At 35.7% G+C, this 20,100-nt stretch overlaps 1 protein-coding gene and 2 long non-coding RNA genes across 3 annotated transcripts; 2 read left to right on the top strand and 1 right to left on the bottom strand.

The window, feature by feature from the left end:
* Window positions 1-881: 881 nt before the first annotated feature.
* Window positions 882-15,749, top strand: LOC116165190 (kanadaptin-like). The gene is made up of 8 exons (XM_031479497.1): window positions 882-1,034; window positions 1,265-1,531; window positions 3,808-4,036; window positions 4,096-4,234; window positions 13,120-13,348; window positions 13,398-13,718; window positions 14,267-14,421; window positions 14,475-15,749. Exons 2-8 carry the CDS (start codon window positions 1,285-1,287, stop codon window positions 15,666-15,668), a joined length of 2,514 nt encoding a protein of 837 aa, XP_031335357.1. The 5' UTR covers window positions 882-1,034; window positions 1,265-1,284; the 3' UTR covers window positions 15,669-15,749.
* On the top strand, window positions 4,666-7,418 carry LOC116165195. Its single transcript, XR_004144100.1, has 3 exons — window positions 4,666-5,757; window positions 5,809-5,978; window positions 6,034-7,418. It is a non-coding gene; the product is annotated as an uncharacterized LOC116165195 (long non-coding RNA).
* Window positions 12,024-18,910, bottom strand: LOC116165194. The gene is made up of 2 exons (XR_004144099.1): window positions 18,683-18,910; window positions 12,024-12,241 (listed from the first exon to the last, which is right to left on the bottom strand). It is a non-coding gene; the product is annotated as an uncharacterized LOC116165194 (long non-coding RNA).
* Between the last annotated feature and the right edge of the window lie 1,190 nt (window positions 18,911-20,100).

Here is a 20,100-nt window from a genome sequence, read left to right as displayed (position 1 = left end):
ATCTTTATACTTATTGTTGGACTAAGACGATTAAAGCGGCCTCCTTTTCTAGGTACTTTAACTTGCGGAACTTGTGATTTATTAAGAACTATTTTATGTTCCTTTAATTTGTGGACAAATATCAAATTCTTGTCTTTAATTTCGTCATCACTACTCACAAATTCTTCATTTTCACTCGAATCTGCCATGTCACAAACAATTATTTCACATAAACGTAACACTAACGCTGGTAACTTCACCTACCTATAGTGCACATTCGGGGCCGAAATGAATCGCGATGAATCGGCACAAAATAATCTGAAAGAGTGGATAAAATACGTCTGAACTTTGCATTGAATAAGCAATTCCTAGAGAAGTGTAAGAAAAGCAGCATTTGCTTCAAAATTTTATTCATAGCAAGATCTAGCAATAATTGCTTTTCCTTATAGCTTTTGCTAGTCAAGCAATTGCTTTTGCTAAGAAGCAATTGCTTGAAGTAATTGCTTGATTTTTATTCATTAGGCTCACTGTCCGATTTCGGCTATATTGAGAATAACATATATATATATATATATCGTAGTCTTTTAGTCAAATCCGTCATTTCACCAAAAGCCTAGTTCGAGGCCTAATAATGTAGTGAAACGTGAACAATTTGACGTATGGGGTAGTTTCCCATCCCCTTCTAGATCGATACGGGATACCATTTATCGATCTCAAATCGCTTATTAGCCCTAAAAAGTACAATTGTGTCACAGTCGTTTTGTGAAATGACAAGACTACGACTGCCTGGGTCCAATCATTTGTCGAATCACGATCATCAAAATGAAACAGGAATTTTGGCGAAATGTGGCAACCAAGCAATAATTTTTTCTTTGACTTTTCAGTTTTGAGGTTATGTATCATAATATGGTTATGTTTTAGTTTTACGATTCTCCAAACCTTCGAAGGTGTTTACATTTTTACAGACGTTTCTGTTTCTAAATTTCTTGATTTGAAGATGTTAATTACAATGATCAACTAAGAGAAGAACCAAAAACCATTGTTTTTACTAGAAGGTATTTTTTAAGACAGCTATTGCAATTTTCTTATAATTAAATCACACTACTATTTCCATTAGCATGTAGGCGAAGAGTACCTATAGCCTATTTGGCTTTTTCTTTGTCACTGTTGCAGTTACGGTTCTGATATATCCCATACCATTATATTAACTAATGATGAACGGCAATTAACAACATCAAGATTGTAAATCTGCATTTTTGTTGTTACTATCTCTTTTCCATTCCAGACAGTGATATATTTGGTAAAATGGAGGCAAAAGCAGAAACTGAAAGTTCGCAGGGCGTAGAAACAAATAAGACTACATTTAAGAAACCAATTTTAATAGGTAAAATTGGACGTTTACCTAGAAAAATGTTGACTTCTAATACAGCTTCACCCAACACTACCGACAAATGTGAAATTAAAGTACAGAGTAGCGAACCTGCTTTAGAAACAATTGAAAACTCTCTAAGTGAACAATTAGTAGATCCCGAGCAAAGTCCAGAGCCTACTTGTAAGTATATAATTTCAAAAGTTTTCGTTACTGGGTGATTTCATTAATCTACCTTTTTTCATTTCTCATTTAAATTGAGCCGTCCTGTAATGTATAATTTCCAATACAGTCTGCCGATTAAGAGTTTGCCTCGTGTCGCGCAGGTGAATTGTGCGGTCAGCTTTCTAATACAGTGTTATCTCTTTAAACTGGACAATTAAATGCAAGAGATGTGCCCGAATTAGTGAATTATCCAGATTGCTTAATAGTATGCTATACTGCGTGAATGTATGTTAACAACTTGGACACGTTTATTTTATGTGTTCAAATAATTTTATATTTAAAAACAGCACAAATTCTCATGAAAAAATATATAACAACTGAACATTCATCTGCATAGGTAAAATACTGCGTAAAATACAGATGTATGGGCATGTAATTGTAAAGAAAACTTTTAAACAAACAAATATGTATATTTACGTACATACAATATCATTGTGAGATTGGTGCATCTGGATTAGCATAAGTAAAGAGGTTGCACTGTATTGGAAAAATTCAGAGTAGTTAATGGGACACGGTCAACTCGCCACCGGACCACTCGCCACCGACTGACTCGCCAACGGGACAACTCGCCAACGCGACAACTCGCCAACGGGACAACTCGCCAACGGACGACTTGCCACTGCGACAACTCGCCAACGAAATATTTTTCCCTGTTTAATGTGTCATACAAATGCATCTCACAAATGCAAGTCAATTTCCCTAATCTTATAAAAAAGTTTATCGAAAAATTGTAGTCAATATTTGAATGAAGACCCAACCGCCTATATGTACCTGCTTCTACTGCATTTTGATATAACGACATCTTCTGAAAATTATTATTTGAACAGAAAATTTGGCAATCACATCGTTATTTGAATGACACATTAAACAGGGAAAAATATTTCGTTGGCGAGTTGTCGCAGTGGCGAGTCGTCCGTTGGCGAGTTGTCGCGTTGTCCCGTTGGCGAGTTGTCCCGTTGGCGAATCAGTCGGTGGCGAGTCGCCCTTGGCGAGTTGACGCGTACCGGTAGTTAATATACCTACCTAATAAACTGGGTCCTCGACTATATCTCACGTCGCCACTGGAAATATGCAGTCGCGTGCTTTGAATAAATTTAAATGTAGAGGAGTGCTGTTGTGCCATTTCTTAACGGACGGACTGTATGTGTCATTATGATTACTTTGTCTGCCTCTCGGCATTCATAGCAATTACTACTCTGTTCATTCAATTTATTAAGCTACATTTTCTCACTGTCAATATTTGAAATGTTGGTACAAAAGTAATTGCGAGAATAATTGTCACGACACTGAGGAAAATTTTTTTCCGTTTATATTGGTAGGTATACAGATTAGATTGAAGTCTATGCTTGCCTATGGAAATTTGCGTGAAAATGCTGACAAGTGTCTCCCATGCCCAAGTTACTGGAGCAAACAGCAACTTATTAGGGGGTGTTTCTCAAATTGTGAAGTCTTTGATTGCTAAAACAACTTTCTTAAAGCAGTTTTTGGGGTAGAACAAGTTGATGGCGTTAGTAAAGGATGAGTGAAATCCAGTTTCAAGGTAAGGTTTCAAAGTAATCCATGCATCCTATTTTGGTTGAAACTGCAGTGTATCTCAGCTGTTTTTAAAGTTAGATACCCTGTGCCACTTTTTTGTGAAAGTTTTAATACCATAAACAGAGTCATGCAAGCTATGGTTGTTTCTGTCGTACAGGGTGAAAACGAAAAGTTTGACTTTTTGGGAAAAAAGGAAAAAAGGTAAAAACGACCTACTTTAAATTTTGTACGTAGAATCCAGTGGACCACTCTCTGAGATTTGACCTAAAGTTATGGTATTTTTTAAATGTAACATCCTGTATATCTTATATACATTATGATAAATTTTTTGCATTCTTTTCCCTGCTGATTGAGTATCACAACCTATATTTTTTATATACCTAATTATATACTGTGTCCAAGATAAGGATGTACAGGGCGTGTCAACGATTGCGCAGAGTAACTTAATGCCTTGAAGATAAGATCACCTTCTCATTAAAATTGAACCTGAGAGAAACTGGTCAGTATTTTTCCATCATTGACGAAAACATAAGACAGCGTCTAGTTTGGTCCACTCTGTATACCTAAGTGTAAACCAAATTTACATTTACAGACATGTCTAAAACATTACTAACATGTCTTAGACATTGTCAACATTTTGCACATACCAAAATTTTAAAAATAATGTATCAAATGTTAATATGTGGCATTTTTTTTAGCAAAACCGTTAAAATCGCCTGCCGAACAATTATGTGAAAATGCCCAGGCACTTCCTTACAAAGAACCATCTTGGTCTGGTTTACCGCAACAATCAGACAAAGATTATACTTTTGAAGTTTTGAAATCAGGTGTCATAGTTGAACAAATTAATCTGATGAAAAAACCATTCTGGGTGTTTGGCAGATCTGTTAATTGCGACATCTATATGGCTCATCCTACAATTTCCAGGTATTGTGCACGGGTAGCGTTGGCTGATCCCTTCTGTTTTAACTGTGGTAGTCTTTTAGGTATCATGCCGTTTTACAATATAGGGCTGTAGCAACTGAAAAAGATACTGCAGGATTTTATATTTATGATTTAAATAGCACCCATGGCACCTTTCTAAATAAAAGAAAACTGAAACCTAAAATGTATGCTCCAGTTAAAGTAAGTATGTACATAATACAGCATAATCGTGTTGAAAGCAACGAAACATGTTTTTATGCTTTTTGTAACTAAAAAGAAAATTTGATGTTTGCTGGGAAAGTAGCAACAACACAAATTAACAAACAAAGAAAAACCTTTGAAATAATAATAATAATAATAATAATAATAATGATAGCGTTGGCTATTGTGCCCATCAATAGCTATGTTGGTAAGTATGAATTACATACTATCTCTAGATTGCAAATGACCCTACATAACTTCACCAGACACAGACACTAATCGTTACTTGATTTTAATCGTGCGATTAGTTAACCACGCTAGACCTGAGTTCTCACAAGATACACCGACCATAATAATAAATATCTTTAATAAGTACCTATAGGTTAAATTACATAGAAATGTGTACAAAGGGCGAGATTCAGTAATGGAATGAAACATATGTACATACCATTTCTGCTCTTCCATCTAACCCATGTGATTCCGTTCATTAACAGAAAATACAAAAAAAAAAAAAAATAATATATCTATTGTTCGTGCAATAACCTCGACATGGTAGCTAATCTAAATGTTTTGTAAGGCATGCTTTTGATGTCCATAGCTAGGGAATTATACCATTTGCTGATGTTGTAGGTAAAAGATCTTTCATACATAGCTGTGGCGTGCGAGGGAGGTGTAAGCAAACCTTTGTTTCTCAAATTTAGCGTATGTACATCAGTTCTGTATTTTAATTTGCGGTATAAATAGGTGGGTTGATTATTAACTAAAATTTTATAATACGTGCTAGCAGCATGTCCAGCTCTCCTATTATGCATATTTAACCATTTTAGATCGATCAACTTGTGACTTACATGATCATATTTCCTCATTCCGAAAATCAATCTCACACAACTATTTTGTACTTTCTGCACACGTTTGTTATCAAAACTAGTTAAACAAGGACCATATACTACATCCGCGTGGTCAAATTGTGACAAAACCAAAGAGGAGCAGAGAAGCACACGAGTAGACCAATCCAAGCAATTCCGCATATGATATATCGTTTTAAGCGACGCATAAGATTTTCTAAGACAAGATGAGATGTGTGGTGTAAATCTTAGAGCGGAGTCAATATCAACACCAAGATTCCTAACCGTGTCAGCTAGTGGTATCAGAGTCCCACAACAAGTTACCTTGATGTCATTCAAAGACTTGAGTCGATCGGTTTTTTTACCAAACAATATCGCCATGCATTTGGTTGGATTTAACTGTAGACAGTGCTTAATGGAAAACTATTCAATGTTATACAAGTCATAATTGATAGCCGCTATTGCTTGTTGAACTTCGGTTGGATAGAAGGATAAATACAATTGAGTGTCATCTGCATAGCAGTGTAATGTAGACGAGGAGGAATATAAGTGCATTTGAGAAACATATATACAAAACAACATAGGGCCTAGTACGGACCCCTGCGGGACTCCATTTAGTACGGTTTGGTAGGAGGACAATTGATTTTCATATTTCACAGCTTGCGTCCTGAACGATAGGTAATTGTTAAGCATTTGTACGGATATATCTGACATCCCGATGTACCTTAGTATTGAAACGAGGAGTTGGTGGTTCAGCATATCGAATGCCTTGGTAAAGTCTAATAGCACCAAAAGTGACAACTTGCCGAGATCACTAGCCGTTAATATGTCTTCAGTTATCTTTAACAGCGCAGTAGTGCAGCTGTGGTTAGGTCTAAAGCCAGATTGGCACTCCGGAAGTATATTATATTTTGATATATGTTCTTGAAACTGAGTAAGCATAATTTTTTCCAGCACTTTGGAAAGTACGGGCAAAACACTAATGGGACGAATATGTTTAAAGTCAGTCACCTCAGAGGTTTTGCGTATAGGGACAACAATTGCTGGTTTCCAGGATGAAGGAAATACCCCATTACGCATGCAGTAATTGTAGATGTGCGTTAAATATGGTAACAAAAAGGGAAGACATAAACGAATAGTTAAAATATTAACGCCGTCATATCCAACAGCTTTACTTTTAATGCCCATAATAGTATTTAGCACAGTGACTTCATCAACCGCCCTAAAAGTAAATTCTGTGCAATTTTCCTAACACCTGTTATTATTGTAAAATAGCAATAAATCCTTATCAGGTTGTAATGAAGCAGTGGACTGCAGAAAGTGATTATTCAGAGCTTCCACATCAGTAAAATGATCCGGCAAGATGACATTATTATTGGACCTAATATTAAGTTTTCTGATTTCTTGCCACATCCTCCTGCTATCGGAAGCACTTAGCACTGTTTTGTAATAAGCCTTTTTTTCCTTAGCAATAGCAGAATTGACGTAGTTGCTTGTAAGACACCCAGTCTACCTCCAGTTTACAACGTTTATAGCGAGATAGTGCATTGTCTCTAGTTCTCATCATTTCCTGAATGCATGGCGTTAACCAAGGAGCAAACTTTTTGGTAATGCGATAGGTCCTGAATGGAGCAAACACATTTAAAAGAATTTCCAAATTATGATTAAGAAAATTAATCTTGCTGTCAACATCTGGCAGATCATACATTACCTTCCAAGGGATAGCACGTAAATGATCGTAAAATGCTGTGCGATTAAAATTTCTAAAATCACGCGCAGTTTTAAAAACTGGTTTGCGACTCAAACCTTTAAAAGTAAGAAAGCACGATACCAACTCATGGTCACTTATGTGGGATACATTATCAACCCTCACCATCGTGACGTGCTCAGGGTTAGTGACTAAAATGTAATCTATGAGGGTAATTGACTGGTCTGTAATTCTAGTGGGCTCTGTAATTAGTTGGGTTAATCCCAATCCTTGGAACGTATTGAGGGCAGTTAGGGCACATGTATCGAGAGGTGGAAGTAAGTTAAAATCGCCTAAACAATATATCTCATCGGCGCATGTTAAGACTTCAGCTACTGAGGACTCAAAAACATTGAAAAAATCGGTATAAGATGCAGTTGGAGCTCTGTACATAACTGCTATAGCTAAATTGGTACGATTTAAGCGAATTTTAACCCAAAGCTGTTCGATATCCTTTGATGAATTTATAATGGTAGGATTGTACTTACTCAATACATAAAGTGCTACACCTCCCCCACGACTACCTCTATCTTGAAATAGACAATCAATTTTCCAAGCAATTTTCTGAAAACTCCTACGTGCTTAAAGTTCAGTCTGGTTCATTTTGTTAATTTTTATGTAGAAGTACAAATTTTAACTTGTTTAACTTAATGACTTGAATGTTAAATTTTGCTATATCTACAGAATTTTATCAGCACACAAAGGTGCATTAAAGGTAACTTTCCTATAAAGCGTCTGACGCGGTGTGGTTTTTACGCATGCAACTGGAGACTGCCACAGCATGCAGGTTGACGCAGGTTGGAACATGCTTCCATTGCTTTCTATTGAGGCGGTGCATTGCGTCAGCCGCATCGCACCGCGTTAGACGTTACATAGGAAACGTACCTTTATCTACGCGCTCTATCAAAAACCAAATTGCTTCCTCATTTGCTGGAGCAAACTGTGTGTTTACTTTTTGCGGGAGGTAAAGTAATCAAAAACTCCCTACAGGAGGTAAAGTAATTTCCATGGAAACGTAAATGTCTGTGGTCTTTAACCTACAATGTTGTACAGAAAAAATAGCCATTACCTAATCCCCAAATTCAATAATATCAAAGTTACCTATGCAATCCCATTTGATTTACATCATGGTACAATAAGACAAGGTATGCCTATGCGTGACGTCATTGGGATAACTTGGCTCTACCGTTCAATAAAGTAATGGGGTTTGTGTAGTCCTACCAGTTAATAAAAGTGTATCCCCTTTACGGATGTGATAAGATTTGTTCAATCCTTAGATCATATAAACATGGATAGAGCTATCTCATAAGCTCTACTACAAGACAACCGTCGCCAACATTCCAACGTGCATTTTTATGCCTATCATCTTTTACTATTAGTAAGTTGTAATGTATTTATCCTTTGCCGGGTTGATTGTAAAAGTGCGCAAGCTTGGCGATTGTTAGAACGTTTGTCCGTTTGACATCGTATATTCGCAAACAGCTGTTTTTGTTGTTTAACCTTGCTTGACTTTACATGGTTATATATGAAACTAAACTTTTAATACTGTTCTGTACCACTAAATTGTCCTATAAAGATGTATTTATTCATGTATTGAGAACCTTTATTACCCTAAATAATAAATAGTGCATTGTTTATTAACATTGTGAGGTTAAAGATTTGAATTTTCTGATTGGTTACTATCACTGAAACTGTACATGGAATAACAACATATAAAATGTACGTCGACAAGAGAGATACAGCACAAAAGTATGTAGAGTCTTGAATCAGAACATGTTGGCGACATAAGTGTAATTGCATCGCTCCATCCATGTTTATATGGTCTAAGGTTCAATCCATGTCAACTGCGTCAAGTTTCTCACATTAAACTTACAAAGTATCAATTATTGCATGTTATGAATACAAATATTTCAAGTTACAATAAAATATGCAAGTAAAAAAATTATATTAGCATTTTCAAATAAGGACGAGACCTCTAGCGGCAATAAAAAAAACTTAAAAGGTTGATTAAATTTCTGAAATAAGTACCTATATCAAAGAGTATGATTATGGTTACTCTTTGCCTATATTAAGTGGTACGTTTAGCTTCTCTGTTGCCTTATATTTATATCTAAATGCATTCCGAGATACATTCAGTATGATTACTCAACCAAATTAATTGAGTAATTGCAATGGCACTTCTAATTCAAGTATGAAGCGTATGTCATTTTCAAACTTGGCGGTGATTCTTGTGACATCATTGGGATAAAAACGTCATCTGCGTTTAGTTATACATAGGCATACCTTGTCTTATTGTACCATGGATTTACATTATCCGTTTAATAATCTCATTGTCCAATAAACAACTCATACTTGGCACATCTACTTTGAGGCATATAAAACAACACGAAAACTTCTCATCAATTTAATTTTGAAAAATGATAGTTACATTGTTTAACTGTCATAATCTCCTTTGCCAATCTTGCTGATTTTTTCAACCGCTTCCGGCAATGAAGTATATAAAGTTTCATTACTTGCATTTTTGTCTTGTAAAGTTTTCTTGAAGTTCTTAGTTTTTTCTTGTAAGGTTGATAATTTTTTTTGAATTTCATCCATTTGGCTGTTCAGCTGTTCAATGCTCAGCTCCGGATTGTTCAGGAAACTGAATTCCACTTTTTTATTCGCGTTGAGTAAATCCTTTTGGTATTTAAACTGAATACCTTCAAGGCGATTTCGTGTAGATTCAAGATCCGTTGCCGACTGATAAATTTTCATTTTCACATTTTCGAAAGTTTCTTCTATATTCTTCTGTCTCTCATCTACTTCACCGCGCATTTCAGACGTCTTCTTTGCCAATTTTGAGATTTTATGATCAGATGTTAGCATTATTTCCGATTGTGCCGTAGCGTAATGCGACGCTTGATTCAACGACGTATTGCTGTTTTGATCTAAAATATTTTCTTCTGATGTGGTAATTGGTGTCCCAAATGATGGCATTTTGATGTTTAACATTTTTCTGGTTGGAATACCACAGTTTTGTTCGTCATTGGAGCAGCTCATAATTATCAAAAGAATTAGAATTAGTTGTCACACTCAATTTGTCAAAACTTGTTTACTAGCAACACTTGATTTGTTTAATCAATACTACACATAGTAACAGCGTCTTGTCGCGTTGTCTGTTGATGATCGTCAACTTTTACGACCATCATTAATCTTATTCCTGAGTTTGTTAGTTTGCATGTTTTGCTTCGTCTATTGCGCTACATTTTTATACACAGACCCATTGTAATGGAACGTCAATCATTATTGGGTGCTCATGCATGCTAACAAAAAAATGTTAAAAGCGTTACTTATGCACGAATTTTGTTGGTTGAACTTCTCAAACACAGTGAAATAAGTGAATGTCATAATCGTGCCATTTAACACACCAGAGCTTGTTTCTTTCTCTGTGATTTAACCTTACTTATGCAGTTATGTTTGGGTTCTTATTATTGAAGATGGAACGAAAAGCTTTTTTCTTGTTACACTTACGGCAACCCATCCCTCCTACATGGAAATGATAAAAGTTTCTGTTCCTGTTTTCACATATTTGTGAAAGTGAAAAAAAAATTCTTTATTATCTTTACATTTACAGTAAAACTACACCTACCGAAGTATTTACACACAAGATCTAAGATAATAGAGAAACTAAATTATTATCTGCACTCCGTACCAGTGGAGCAACTACCTGCGTTCCATGTGTGCCGCGGAACAATCTAAAGGAGCATCTTTTAAGAATGTTTATATTGTAGTCTGCTAAAACCTTAAGTGCACAAATTAAGCAGCAGAGGAAAGAAAAAAACTGCTTTTTTTTTGTATGTATAAAGATTAACAAATGCGTACTCTTAACAAAATACGAAGAATGGTGTACGATTTTCAGTAGGGGAATTTTTGTACACTTAGCTCGCATCAGAAACACGACTTTTAATTCGGCTCATATTCAATAGCACCGAGAATAGCACTGAATTTTGTAAGAAAGGCTATGGGCGCACAGAGGTTGTAATCCTTATCAAGGTTAGCAGTCGAGAACAAAAAAATTGCTAGAACAATAGACATTTCTAATATAGTGTCGACATTTGTGCAAGCTAAAGCCAGATCAAAGGATTTTTAAATGCAGTATATTTTGTGTGGGCCCTATATATGTAATTTTTCTTAGAAGTCGTCTCTAGTTTTCTTTTCCATCTTCTTAGCTTTTGTTTTTGTTTGTTCCATTTTGCTTAATCGTTGTGGTTCATCTATGTACATTTCCCTACTTTTTTTTGTTTTTCCCAGAATGCAATCTTTCTATTCATACAGAGGTGGCGAGGACGAGGAGTGAATGATACGTCGAAAACAAGACTTTTCACTTCCTAGTAAAAGCTTTACTACCTCAAGTACATGCTATGACATGCCACAAGTAATGTCCAAAAATACTATTCATCTAGAGGTAGAGATTTTTCTAAAAAAAATTGGCGGGGGCGATTCAAAATGAAATACTGAATCGTTGAATCTTTATGACATTCAAATGTTCAATAAATTGTTGTGAATGATTTTATCGATGCCATCTAGATTTAGGTGGACAGATTGAAGTTCCGACTGTAAGTCAATTTTTGCTCTTTTTTTTATGCTCTTTCCATTGATGGATAGTAAAGATATGGTTTCCATTTGAAAATTTCTAGTTTTTGACCAAAAACCGATTGCCAACTTTGAACACTTATTCGTATTATTTTCGAATCACATTAGAAAATCAGACCAATAACATTTGATAGCGTAGACTTTTAGCTGTCCATTCGTGAAAAAAACATTTTGCTAAGTTGTCAGACAACAGTGATATGGCTAACTTGCTGAATCTCTGAAACCGGGAAAAAATGTCAAATAACTTGGAAACCATGTCAGTTAGACATAGCATCACATTGACAAGGTCATACTGATTTTTGATGAGGAATTCGAAAATGCGATCAGAAAAGATAGTGCCATTTGAAATAAGAAAGTTCCGACATCGTTCTCATACAACCGGAAAAGCGGCCATCTTGATAATATTTTTTAATGATTCCTTTTGATAGATTATTCAAAAAATGTAATGGGTCCCGAATCGAAATCCCGAATCTGCTCAATGTATTTGTCTAAAGTAGCAACTTTATCAGACAATCCACTAATCAGAGGTTTAGTATGTTAAATAGCATAACTAATACAAGATATCTTCAAAGAAAAGATTTATTACTAATTAAGTTCAGTTTCAACATTTTTTATTCTAACGTTAATACACTATTAGGTTGAAAAGTTTCTTTATGACATCATGTCTGTTGCATCGTCCAACCGTCGCATCGATTCATGTTAACCCTGCTTCTCTAGAATGTATATTGCTGTGTGAAATGGTATCCGGTTACTACAGCGCTTACTGAACGCCTGTCCAGTTACCTGGAAACAAATCAAAATTGAAACTTAGAATTTTATAATCTCTCCTCTCATATTGAGAGTCTTATTGGCCTTGATCAACTTCCGACAATTCCAAAGAATTTATTACACAAATTTTCTGAAATAAATCTTGGGACACATAAAAAATCTGACATGAAAACTATTTGGCTCGTACAAAGGATTCGAATAAACTCACAAATAATTGATTGATTATGACAACAATTTGTTCCGAAACACATGAAACAATTAAACAAAATCCCTGAAAGAAAGAAAAGCTTACAAAGATTTGCGATATAGGCGCACTAATTTCACACAAACGATATCAGCTTCTGAATTTTAACTGAACTTGATCACAAAATCTGGTTGCATGAGTAAATGAAAGCAACCACCCATCACAATTAGACTTGATAACGCCAGCTTCGAATAAACGCATCCCCGCTTACGCCGAAAATAACGCGCACAACGTAAAACACCTTATCTCTTAACAGTATAAAACACGTGAGTTAAATTAAGTTTCGCCTGATAACACTCCTTATCGCAAACGACCAGATGTGTCTAACTTAAAGCATTTTATCTAATGGATAATTTAAACTATGTCTAAAAGACTAAACTCGATGCCAAAGAGATACCGTTTTTCAATTATTGAATCACAATTACAAATCACCCAATTTTACGCGCAGACACTGTTTGTTTTTTCTATTCCTACAATTTCTTAGTAGTCCACACCAGTATTGTTCAAAATCTCTGGTAATGTTCCCCATTGCTTCACAACTTTCCAGTAATCCACTGCTATTCTCTGCAGTTCCAAATAACTCTCTTGTAATGCCCATTGAAAGACAGATTAAGAGGTTGTATAAAATATTAAGTTTGGGATATTGCAGGTGGGTCATATGTTGAAACTAGGCTTCAGTACCCGAAGTTATGTTTTGTCAGGTCCTGATGAGGATAAGGAGGAAGAATCCGCATTGTCCTTAACCGAATTAAAACGGCAACGAGCGGAGAAACTGTTGAAAGAAGAAATGGACTTGAAGCAGGCAATACTAAAAGAGGAACAAGATAAAGAAGAACGGCGCAAACGGTACGAAGAGCGAGGCGTCGACTGGGGTTTGGGTACGTGATATCAAAAGGTGACTAAAATTTTAATTAGATCATTATCTAGGTGATGACGCGGACGAGGAATCGGATATTTCGGAAAATCCTTTCGCCCAAACCAATAACGAAGAGTTGTATATTGACGACCCCAAAAAAGCGTTAAGGGGTTTTATGGAAAGAGAAGGGTATAGTTTAGAATATGACTGTACAGAGCAAGGTTTTGGACAGTTTCTATGTAAAGTAGAATTACCGTTGGATGATGATAATGGGCATCGAATTGTGGCTGAGGTTTTACATAAAGGCAAGAAGAAAGAAGCTGTGGTTCAGTGTGCATTGGAAGCATGTAGAATTTTAGATCGTTATGGTGTTCTTCGTCAGGCCACTCATGGTAAATAGATTTCGTTTGTCATTTTTTCGTGCCTATTAGATTGCATTTCAATTAAGTATCTTCCTACAAGACATTTCAAATATGCAAAGTAATTTGATGTAGGAACTTGCAAGTAGGCCATTTGCCATTACTCAATTTTCTCGCTATGTATTTTATCATAGCTGTAGCAGCTAAACTAAGAAATATCTAATTGCTTGAGTTGTCAAAATGTTCACCAATGTCGTTGGAAATACGCTATTGCATTCATTTGATGCAAGAAGTGAATCTGGTGTTTTTTGGTCAACCACTTATATTTGACAAAGTGCTGTCAAAACCGTTCTTCAGCACTTATTTAATTGCGAAAACGTCGAAACGCATCAACCGATATCCAAGAAGTGACTTTGGTGCATTCTAACAAAAGAGATATCAATATGAGTATGTATGCACCGATTTGGTTTAGTAGACCGTTGAAATCTACGCAAATATACTTCTAGCACATGGTTTTTATTTTTTGGCGTGTTACTATTCTTGTATTGGTAAATATGAGTAATAATTTTGATATATTTTAGAATCACGCAAGCGTAAAGCAAGAAATTGGGAAGAGAACGATTACTACGACAGTGACGATGACACCTTTCTAGATCGCACTGGCGCAGTTGAGAAAAAACGGGAGAAGAGAATGAATGCGAAAATTCCCCAGCAACCGGAAACTTATCAAAGTTTAGTAAGGCTGCTTTGTTGATTGTTTTTGGTTTTCTTTTGAATGATTTTTTTTAGCTTACCAAAGAAAAAAGTATTAATTCACAGATAAAACAAATTGAGAAACAGCTTGCAGCTGCTCGAAGCAAGTCTGCTACATCTGAGGAAGCTGATGAAGATTCTCTTGACGTATTCATGAAAGGATTGAAAGAGACCAAACTCGACAAGCAAATGATAAGCAAATTGAAATCAGATTTGGCAGCGCTCAAAGTTGAACATGTTAATGTAGTAAAACTAGTAAATTTGGTGAAACCCGCCGATCTTCCTCCTTTAGTACCACAATACGAAGAAAGTACAGACCAAGCAGCAACCACTTCTGTAGCGAAACCTAAATTACCAATTTTCGGTAAACGAAAAAAGATTAAAGTTGAGACTCCACAAAAGTCTACTGATAAAGGAAATAGCGGTGATGAAGAAGAAGACGGTGATGACGATACTCAGGGTGTAGATTCTCAATCCCAACCCAATGTAGTGTCTAATGTAGCTGCGGAAACTGTGGGAGATATACAAGAGTGTAAATCGGATGCAGAAGCTCCAGCTTATATTAGGATTTATAGGAGAGTAACAAAATTAGAAGCATCTCTCCGAACTAAGTCCTTTCCCCCTACTGTTAGTAAATATATTTCTCAAATATCTGAAGTTTTATCAGAAATTAAAACAGTTACAGAGCAAAGTGGACTGATCCAAACAGACAAAAATTTGATTATGGCAAAAAATCGTAAAGTGATAAAGCATATCGATGATTTACTAGAATCTTACGATGAAGATCAACTTTCAAAAATCGGCAAAGAAATCAAAAGGCTTTATTTAGAAATCAAGAGTACAGCCAAAATGGAAGACAAAGTATTCTCACAGTTTAGTGTTTTAGAAAAAAAAGTTAATGCCATAAGTAAGGAAATTATTAATCAAATAAACGAATATAAGGAGAAGAGTGCGAAAACTGCGTCATATATAAATGAAGCTACTACAACTGATGAAATGCAAAATTCCGAAGACGCAGAGGATGGTGGAAACGCATTGACAGCTGAAGAACTAGAAAGACGTAAAAGGAAAAATCAGAAACGTAACCAAAATAGGAAAGAAAAAAGTGAAATTGAGAAGCAAAGAGGTTATAAGGAAGATGCTCAGAAAGAGGATTATAATATGTGGGTGCCTCCAGATAATCAAACTGGTGATGGGAGAACTAAATTAAATGAAAAGTATGGTTACTAAATTGTATTTATTTGCTTTTTTTGTTTTTCCATTTAGGTATATTAAGTTTTCTATGTAAAATAAATAATAACCATTTGTTGATTCGTTTGATTTCTTTGTTATTTTCTATGTTCAAGAAACCCATGTATTTTATCAAAAAAGAATGCACAGTTATGACTGGTTTGTTCTCCTGTTTATTTTGCCACCTGTGTTACTGTCAGATCTTTAGTAAAAGGCATCTCAATATTTTCTTTGTTATTTTGTTCAACACGGTTTTGAAGTTTACATCGAGAAATAAATTTTGTCTCGTTCTTGTTTCACATGCCCTCCATGTTCACTCAATCCAACACAGTAGTGCACATTAAACACTAATTGGTAAAAACAGAAATTGTACGAGTTCCTCTCTCATCTGAAGTATAATTTGTAATATTGAGTAAGAAAATAAAATATTGCGAAATCTTGAAACCGGGATATTCATTTAGAAACGCCCGGTAAAATATATCCAAGTTTGGCACATTAGACAACACTGCGTTTTAATGAATGCACCTTTTCCGTAAATTGCCATTAACGTTATTGCACCTGGTGGAAACTTGGTTATATATGGAATTAAAATGAGTATATAAAATACGCATCTGTATATAGGGTGCCCTACTAGAAGTAGAAATGGGGATTCACATTTATTGTTTATTCCTATGTACTTTTAAAAGAAAATCGTTTGGAAGAGCTCCTTTCTACATACTTCACAAAAAAGAAATCTCTTATGCTCTTTAAACTGGTACAGGCACTATACCAATTGACAATATCAAGTTGAATACATTGCATATGAATGAAAATAAAAATATGGAAGCCAAAGCAACAATATTCAGACGGCCAGATTTTTATTTGTTTTAGGAAGTTATTTTGGTTCCATAAAATTAGGCCCCTTTCAGAAGAGGACTCTGTCTTTTAAAAGTAAACATAAGGAAAAACAATACACCTATAAATCCCTATGTCGCCTATGTATACTTAAATATCACTGTGTATTGACGTCATAATAAAATTAGTTTTCCAAAATTTACTGCATTTTAAGTGGGGTAAGACCAAATTGCCCACCAAAAACTTGGCGAAAGCATATGTCTACAGTCTACCTTAAATCTTTTAGGAATAATAAATATTTAAATAAGTGCACGTTTTTCCGTCTCTAAGCTTTTCCGTGATATCATTGATAACCTTTAAATTATTATTATTTAGAAACTGTTTGGATATATGACGTCACGAAGTGAGTTTTTTTGTGGGGAATTAGACAGTCTTAATTGCTGGGTAAACTCGCGTGGTTGCCCCTCTACAACCCACAGAAAAATACCAAATGCTGAAATCACACAGAACTTCAGGGGTACTGCTTTTAAAAGTAAATAAGGCCGTCAACCCCACTGACAATGGGCCGTATGAATAAAAGTAAGCAAATGCTTATACTTGCAAAATTCAAAGTAAATACTCGTAAGTGCTCCTTCGCACTGGGCGACTTAGCAGCGCTTCTAAGCAGAAGGACAGGACGCAGTGCACCGCTGCTAAACCATGCTAAACAGACCAGTATGAAGGGGCAGTTACGAGTATTTAATTTGAATTTTGCAAGTATAAGCATTTGCTTACTTTTATTCATACGGGCCATTGACTTCAATGGACCACAGTAATTAGATTAAAAAATTATAAATTTAATTGCATTTGTTTTCACAAACACTACAATTTTTTGTGTTACAAATAAACACTTGACTTTCAAATTGTAAGACTCAAAACTTACTGGGTTTGCTTAGGCTTAGACCATAGACTAATTCTATGCTTAGACGCTGGCTAATTAATTGTTGCGCAGAACTGGATATGCGGTGTAACACAAACACTAAGCATCTTTAAGCTTTTCATCTCTCAATTCTTCGAAGCACTTCTTTGTAAAAGAAGGGTGTTAGCGTCTACCATCTTCACTTTTCCTAAGATACACACTATTTTCGTCGTACTTTATAAAACACTTGTGATGTACCCAAGTCGACAGCTCCCACGCTAACGAAAGCGTGAAAAACACGAGCTCGGAACACCGGCGTAGTAACACAAACCTCGCACTCGACAATGGCCGGAACCCCTACGTTGTGGAAAGCCAGGTTGCACTCACTCGTACCCATACTAATTATCGGAAAGGTGGAATGCAAATAATACACTTAATTGAATTTGAAACACAAATAAAGTTTATTAAAGAACTGATCAAAAGTGTAAAAATGAATCAAAAGGTCGAAAGACATCCTCCAAATTTAGACAAAATACATTTAAAGCCAAAAAGTGCCAGGTTCCCCTAGAACTCGTCGGACAAAAGAACCGTGCTAAAGAAAATTCCGACTCACTGTTCACAGAGGTGAAATCTAGAGGGAAAATCTGGAGAATGAGAGGTAACATTGGATAACGCTAAACACATTTTACAACACAGCTACAATAGTTATACAAAGAATAATAATCCGAGTAAGTAACTCTTGAATTGGACAGGTTGAAATCTGACGTTAATACAATACAAACTTGATAAGTTAAAGGATGGCCATCACAAGTAGATTTAAAAAGCACCTTCAATCTTTTCTCATGTGCGAAAGAATACATTCCGAAGTCTCTTACATAAAGTGCACAAAATAAACATCATTAATTAGCCAGACCTCCTCCAATCTAGCAGGTATCTAAGATCCTGGATACGGTAACCTTAGACTAAAGTTGTCGTTTGAAATACATGCCGCTAAGTATCTTTATCACTCCGGCATCTACCTCTGCAAGGGCGAAACGGTTAATTACACTCAAAAAAGGCTGATTCGTACACAAAGAATTGAAGTCGCTAATCAATCCAAATGGGTTCAAAACAAACAAATGAAAATTGATAACTGGCCAATCTTCAACAAATCAAAACAGGAACCACTTTTACATTGAAAGCAAATTACACAAATTCAAGAATCACTTTACCCTGCATTACAAATAGCTGAAGGCAACATAGGTAATCTACAATATAAATCAATTACAACTAAGTACATTACCTTTCTGTTCTACGGAGCACCACCCTAACCGATCAACCAAAGCAAAGTGAACTCAAAGACAAAAAACAAAAATGAACCTGTGGGAGCTCTAAAAAGCTAACTCGGCAAAAACTAAATCTATCCACCATTTCCTCCCTATACAGACTACTATTGTTATAATTGCTGACATTGAAGACTGAATACATTGTTGAATAATAACCCTATTGTTTTTCATGGGAATGCTATTGAATTGTGGCTCGGTATCTGGCAACGGTAGCTTGGGCTGCGTCTCAATATACGGTAACGGAACTTCTTGTTTGAAATTTGAAAGTAGACATCTCACACTGTCTCATCAAATAAGAAAATTATGCCGAACAATACTAGTTTCTACGAAAGCGTCTATTAGGGTCACAAAATTATAATAAAATTATTTTTTCCAATATATTGGAAAAAAATTGAATATATTGTGAAAACTTAAAACTATTGCAAAAACATTTAATATATTGGAAAAGGACATATTATTGTCACAAACTCAACACTTGTGTCGGATATTGCAGAGTGGGTTACGAGTTTAATGTGCAGTGGCGTTTGTGGAAAATCGAAATGAATAACGTAGATTTATTTGATGCACCCAGCAACGCTACCGATGATTTAGAAAAAAGGGGGTCCGTTAACTTGGCCCCCTACTGAGAGATTTGATAGTTGTATTATTTTAAAATGAATGCCCTCATATGCGCCATCGATAATAACTATTGCGCCATTATCGTTTTTTTAGAAACCCGAAAAAGCATTTTGGAGGGGCCGAGTGAACGTACGGAACCCCCATAACGCATTTTGCTACCTGTATTTGTGCCACTCGATACATCTGGTTATGCGCTCAATTGCGCCACTTGAATTAAAGCTAGCGCCATTACGGTTAAGGCATAAACAATTTTTAAAAAGTGGCGTGGGGCTAACTTAACGTTTTCAAAAGTTACGTTTTTTAACATGTTTTTTCTACTACATCGTACCTTTCATCATTGTTATACAATGCTTTCATCATACGCTAAAATGCGCCGTGAACAAAAATCTTTGCGCCATTATAGTGTTTTAGAAACACTATACAGAGTGGCCCATCGAGAAGTATACATAGGGCTTTTAGGGTATTAAATTTAGAAATTTCGAGAAATCCTCGGATACGTCAATTTTGTATTCGAGGGGGACAACTTTTGGAATACAAACCACGATCCCAAGTCTTCACCCCTCTACGTAGGGAGCTTAACTCCTAAAATTTTAATTGGAATCCTATCGCAAATGGCACATTATTTGAAAGCCAATTTAATCGTGATTACTAATCTGCTTTGCTTTTTAAATTCTATTATGCTATTATGCTTCTTTTATGCTGTTTGCATTTCTTGACCAGTGGCGTACCTCCATTGTACCAATTGTATACTGTATAT

Source organism: Photinus pyralis, unplaced genomic scaffold (genome assembly GCF_008802855.1).
Source record: "Photinus pyralis isolate 1611_PpyrPB1 unplaced genomic scaffold, Ppyr1.3 Ppyr1.4_LG2, whole genome shotgun sequence".
Lineage (NCBI taxonomy): Eukaryota > Metazoa > Arthropoda > Insecta > Coleoptera > Lampyridae > Photinus > Photinus pyralis.
The sequence above is the reverse complement of the archived record's forward strand: the minus strand, read 5'-3'. Positions and strand labels throughout refer to the sequence as shown.